The sequence below is a fragment of the Cnephaeus nilssonii genome (assembly GCF_951640355.1).
Source record: "Cnephaeus nilssonii genome assembly, chromosome: 15".
Taxonomy (NCBI): Eukaryota; Metazoa; Chordata; class Mammalia; order Chiroptera; family Vespertilionidae; genus Cnephaeus; species Cnephaeus nilssonii.
In genome coordinates this window covers 11,404,141-11,410,140 of record NC_137086.1, presented here as the reverse complement: position 1 = coordinate 11,410,140, position 6,000 = coordinate 11,404,141, and the positions used below count along the sequence as shown (strand labels likewise).

The 6,000-nt window shown below is 56.2% G+C and overlaps 1 protein-coding gene across 5 annotated transcripts in view; it reads left to right on the top strand.

The window, feature by feature from the left end:
• The window catches only part of OTOF (otoferlin), a gene marked incomplete at both ends in the record, with an annotated part of 72,479 nt that continues 66,479 nt past the window's right edge, over positions 1-6,000 (top strand). For all 5 annotated transcript variants that reach the window (XM_079791610.1, XM_079791607.1, XM_079791609.1 and 2 more), the window contains one exon: positions 1-79. In XM_079791610.1, the coding sequence (XP_079647736.1) occupies positions 1-79 (79 nt within the window). The remainder of the gene's footprint in view (positions 80-6,000) is intronic.

Sequence of the window (6,000 nt, the reverse complement as noted above, 5' to 3'; positions counted from 1 at the left end):
ATGGCCCTGCTCGTCCACCTCAAGACCGTCTCGGAGCTGCGGGGCAGGGGCGACCGGATCGCCAAAGTGACTTTCCGAGGTAGGGAAGCCCCTGTCTCAGGAGGACTCTTAGCTCTGGGCTGGCAGGGATGGGGCAGGGCGGGAGGGTGGATGGGAAAAGTTCGAGCAGGGGTTGGGGCTAGGAGGCTTTTCACGGGCAGCCATCTGCCCCTGGCCTGACTGGCCATTCTGATCTCTTAAAAATCGGTGACCCCCGTGTTTTCCTGTCTGTATCTGTGCCTGTCTCTCCCTGCACTTGCCAGTGTGCCAGTGCCAGGTGCCATGCACAGCCCTCGGACGGCAAGGGGTCCTGGGGAAGCAGAAGTGAGGACTTAGGGGACCCAGGGCTGAGGGTCCCCAGCCCTGCAGAGCCTCCCCAGCCCTCTCTTGCTCTCCCTCTCCCTCCAGAAGGTTGGTTTCCTTGGGCATGGGGTGGGGGTGGGGTTTGCAGCCTGGCAGACCCAGGGTGGCTCCTAGGAACCAGTGGCCAGTAGCTCCCTGGGGCTGGGCATGATGGGGCTCTGCTGGCTTCCTGCAGATCTATCCAGGGGCAGGAACCCTGTGAGCCCCTCTTGTCTCCCCGCCGCCAGTTCTCTTTCCTCCTCCTTCCCACTCGGGCATCCAGCGACCATTTATTATCATCCATGTGCTAAGGCTGGGGGCCCAGCATGACCCAGGCCCTGCCCTCAAGGAGCCCACATCCGGGGGAGCAGGGACCAGTGGGCAGACAAATGGGACAGGTGTATGATACGACAAGGGTGGGGACACGTGCAGCCGGCACGCTACAGAAGCAGCACCCTGGCCCAGGCTAGTGATCAGGGAAGGCTTCCAGGAGGAGGTGACACCTCGGCTGAAACCTCAGGGACCAAGAGGAGGGAGCAAAGGGAGGAGGCAGAGGGGACAGGATGCCTGCTGGGAGCGGAGCTGAAATGTGGGAGAAGACAGGTTCCAAGGGGAGGGGGGTGTCAGGGAAGAGCTATGCGAACAGGGTGAGTGTGAGCACCTGTGTCAGGAGGGAGAGGTGAGACGCGGGCAGCCTTCCCCGGAACTCTCCAGCAGCTGCCCCGCGCCCCCATCACCCTCTCAGGCAGGCCAGCCCTGGGCATGGGGACGGGCAGGGGTGGAGGGATTCACAGAGTCTCTGCTGGCAGCAGGGAGAAGAAGGGGGGCTGGGCTGCCTGCTGCTTCCCACACCAGCCCAGAGGCTGCCTTCTCCGCAGCACCCCGGATTCTCCGCGTGCCACCTGCCGGCTTGGCTGGCTTTAGAAAAAGCAACATGTCCTTTCATCTGTGAAATGCGTCCCTGTGCCGGACAGCCAGCGCCGTGTTGGGCCCTTTGGCTGCAGGTTGCTATGTTGTTACGCCTATGACAGGACAGTCCCAGGCTGCACAGACCAGTCCCGTGTACAGGCTGAGGAACCAAGGGTGTCAGTGAAGAGACCTGCATGGTCCCACCTTTTCCTTTGAGCTGTGGGGCTGGCCCGCCAGCCTCAACAGACCGGACCGCACAGGGGTTAGCCTCGTTGCAGCCTGTGGACCGAGTGGAGAAATCCACGTCCAAGCTCCATCTCTGCAGCAGGGGGCCTAGCGGGGCTCTGTGGAAGGCGGCTGGGCAGCAGGAAGAGGCAGATGGCAAGCAGGTTTCCAGAAAGATCCCTAACAACCAGGGATGCCTCAGCCAATCACCTGCTGCAGCCAGCACTATTGACAACAAGTAGAAACTCCAAAGACCAACGGTAACAATAATTCGGAGGGATCGACCCACTCTAGAATGTTCCAAGGCATCTGGCACACACAACTACTGGTGTCAAGCAAATACAGGGTGTCCCCCCAAAAAATGTATACACACTTTTTTTTCCTGATAGCTCAAATTGATGTTTCTTTCTTTTCAGATTTAATCCATTGGAGTTAATAATTAGTCAAAGTATGTATACATTTCTTGGGACACCCTGTGTGCTACAGGGAGAAATGAGAAACGGGTGAAGAGTCAGAGGTTCTAATCCCACGAGTGAGAGAGCCCTGGCTGAGGTGGGCCTGTTGGCCGTGGCCCCATAGATCAGATGAGCCGGTTGAAATACTTGCCTTCCGGACACTTAGAAGGGAGTTTATGGGGCTGTGGTGGAGAAAGTTCTAGATATAGGGCCAGGATCCTTAAGTCCTCCATAGGTTCTGCTACTTCTGTTTCCTCCCTGGCCCTCGGTTTCCTCATCTGTAACATGGGCATGATGGTAACACCCACCTCACCAGGCTGCCTCAGTGAAACAGTGGGTGTGGAGGAGTTGGAGGCAAGAGCATTGAAATGGCTGGTGTGTTTGTGAGGCCGCCATTCCCGTCCTCCTTGGGGCAGACTGTCCCTGGGACCCCAGGTGGGCTGCGTCTGCACCAGCGTTGTCCCTGACCCCCCCTCCTGCCACCCCAGGTCAGTCAGCCACCCCACCCTCGAGCCACTCAGCACTCACCACCCAGCTCAGTGTCTAGCCCTTAGCTCTGACTGCCCCGGCCGCTCTTAACCTGCTCCTGCCCTTATTCATTCACTCCCTGGCCGTGCTGATGTTTGTGGACAGGCCTCACATGCTGGGAGTGAAGAAAACACAGCCCCTGTCCTGCAGGGTCAGGTAGGAGACCCAGAAGGCCTGGGCCCTGGTCTGGTCACACACGCAGGCCACAGGGCCTTAGGGCCTCAGTTTCCATAAATAAGATGAGACAAGTGTCCCCATTTAACGCAGAGCCCCGCAGCCAGAAGCAGGTGCAGGCTGTCTGAGAAGGAGCCATCCTGACCACAGATTGCTACTCAAAGGGAAGCAGCGTTAGCTTAGGGTCTGTCTTTTTACAACTCCTAAAATAATTCTCCGCAGCGATCAGAGCCACAGAATGCAAGGTGGGTGGGGCTCTCGTTCCTCTGGCCCAACCTTCTGCCCAGGGTTCCGCTCCATCCAGACCTGAGGGCCTCCGGGGCTGTCAGGGAACCGTGACAGACTGCCCGGGCCAGCCCCGTGACCTCCCTTCACTCTCCATCCCCGAGCGTCCCTGCCCAAACCCCGGGTTTGGGGATTTGATGTGTGAGATGGGTGCTGTCTGGAGGCTGGATCTGATCTCCACATAATTCATCTGAGCCGGTTATTGGCACAAAGTTTTGCTTTATCAAGGCTTCCCCATGGGCCCAGCTGATTGTTCCTTCTTTCTCTTCTCCCCATCCCACCCCACCGTGTTCCCACTACTCGGACCTTCCTGTCATCCCCAGCAGACGTCTCCAGGCCTTGAGACGTCCTATTTCCTCTGCCTGGTGTGGCCCCCTGACCCTCCACCTTGAGGACTCCCGTAACTTGTGTTCACCCTTCAAGGCCCAGCTCCGAGGTCACCTCCTCTGTGAGGCCTTCCCCGCCTTTGCAGTCCTGCGGGGTGCTCCTGGCACAGACCAGCGAGCACATTTGTGTTTGAGAAACGCCCAGCTCTGCAGGCTGCACTAACACCCTAGCACCTTCAGGACAGGTATCCGATTTTCCCATCCCGATGAGCCCGCCCGGATCCCTGGGCCTGGTCGTCGGAATGGACACCAAACGTCTCTGAGGCATCCACGCGTTAGCGGGTTTCAGTTCTTCTACTGTGGCTCTGGCACTCTTCGGCTCTGTTTCCCAACTGTGACCCCCGTCCCCGTTTTTATCTAAGGGTCATCAGGGACTGGAAGAGGCCTCACGAGCCAAGAATCAGAGCTTTGGCCCAGGTTTCCCCCATCGATCTCCCAGCCCAGGGGATCTTCGGGGGCCCCAGAGGGAGGCTGACATCAGCAAACAGGAGTCCCGCTCAGGCCTGCGGGTAGAAGCAAAGGGGCTGCCCCATTGGGCCTCTGATTGGTCACTCTCTGAGCATTGCTGTGTGCAGCCCAGGGTACAGGGTGCGACTTCACAGGCAACCCAGGGACTCACCGTCTGGCAGGGGAGAAGAACCGGGTGCAGACCTGGTGGAGAAACATTTCTAGGCCCGGGAGGGCCCAAGTGTGCTTAGGGGTAGGGCAGACATTGCAACGCGTTCAGAGGATGGCAGCTTACTTCCTGCTCCAGACACCAGGAAGGCTTTATTAAAGGGGCCGAGGAAGAGGAGGGGAGGAGGAGGCACTTAAGCTGGGTCGTAAATAATGCTTGCCCTCACGGAGATGCAGAAGGAGGGGGTGAGGAAGGTTGTCGGTTGTCGTGGGAGGTGAAGCCATTTTGGGTAAGGGACTGACAGGCCCAGAGGCCAGAGGATGAACATCGCAGAGAAGTACGATGACTGGGAAGCCACTAGGTTTGTCTGGAGGAGAGGCTGCAGGACGTGGGTGGAGAGGAGACGAACTAGGAAAAGAGCATTGGGCCAGGGGAGGGGGTGGGGGACAAGGTTCTCCTAACTCCTGGCCGCGAGGACCATTTCAGATTCCAAACTAGATTTATTTTCCCCATTAATATGGGGGAGCTCTCTTCTTGGTGCTAATGTGACTTCTATCTGAAGGCGTCTCTGCCATCCCTGGTGGAGGAGGCAGAGGCTCTCAGCACCCCCAGAGCTGAGATCCCCCTGGGCCTCTCCGGGAGGACGTGGGAGGGTGGGCTGCAGATAGAGGGGAGCTTTGGACAGCCTCTGCCGGCTGTGGACACCGCTCCATGCTTTTGCTGTTTCTCTGAGGGTTGTGCCCCACATCCTCCACCCTTCCCAGCACACACAAGCCCCTCACCACGGGGGTGGGGGTGGGGAACCTTCTCTGCCTGAAGCCCCCGCGGTGATTGCCCCCCTCCCGTCCAGAGCAAGCTGATGCCCACCTGGGAAAGCAGCAGAGCTGCTGAGAATTCTCCAGGCTTCTGCTTGGAGGAGACAGTGCTTTTTTGATATGGAAATGACCATAGAACTGCCTTCCGCTACAAAGGCCTTTGGCAAAAATGCTGCTGGAAATGTGCTCAAAAACCGAATTGCAAATAATTTCCCTGAATTGCGGAGCCCGGTTATCTTATCCGCCTTTCCTGAGAACATAACATCTGCATTCCTCCCACCTGCTCGCATCCCTGGGTCTCATCCGTTTTTTTCAAATTGTTAACTTTTCATAATGGAAAACCTCAGACATATACAAGAAGAGAGAAAATAGTATAATGGCCTCACGTTCTCCCCATACAATCTTTAACAACCATCAACTCCTGGCTAATCTTGTTTCATTGGTACCCCATCCTACTCCCACACCCCTAATTATTTGGAAGCAAATCCCAAACACCATACCATGTCATCTATAAATATTCAGTACATAGTTATAAAAGACATAAGACTCAAAACACCCCTGCAAAATCCACATATTACCGGTATTTTACTGCTAAAGAATTGACCATTTTGTTTAATACTATCAAATATTCAATCAGTGATCAAATTTCTAATTGTCAATATCATATGTTTCTTCCAACCCAGGAAAAGCTACATTTCAATGTGTGTTGTAAGTCAAGTATTTAATCACTCATTCGCTCATCCTTTTATTCACGTAGGTCCTAGGCAGTAATACCCATTGAGGGCCAGCTAAGTGCCAGGTGCTAGTCTAGGCACTGGGGACAGCAGTAAATGAGACTGACAGGGCCCCTGCCCTCAGGGGGAAGACAGTCATTGCACAAGTCACTGTGAGCATGAAGAACTCTGGAAAGGGAGGAACAGGTGCAGGGCAGCATGCAGCAGGGAAGCCCATGGCCAGGATGTCTGGGGGCCACCTGAGAAGGTGAGAAAGGTGCTTAGGAAGAGAAGGCAGAGAAGCACATGTGACTGGAGGTGAGAGCCGGCCACTCAAAGTCGGTCACCCTGGGGCCAAGCAGATGAAGCTGGCAAAGTTCACGGGCCCCAGGGGATACGTTTTACCGTGGGGGATGGGCTGTTAAAGCTGGCCCTGGAGAGAGGACAGCATTTCCTTCTTGGGGGACAAAACTCCTTAGAAGTCCCACTCCAGGCAGAGAGGTTCATAGAGTA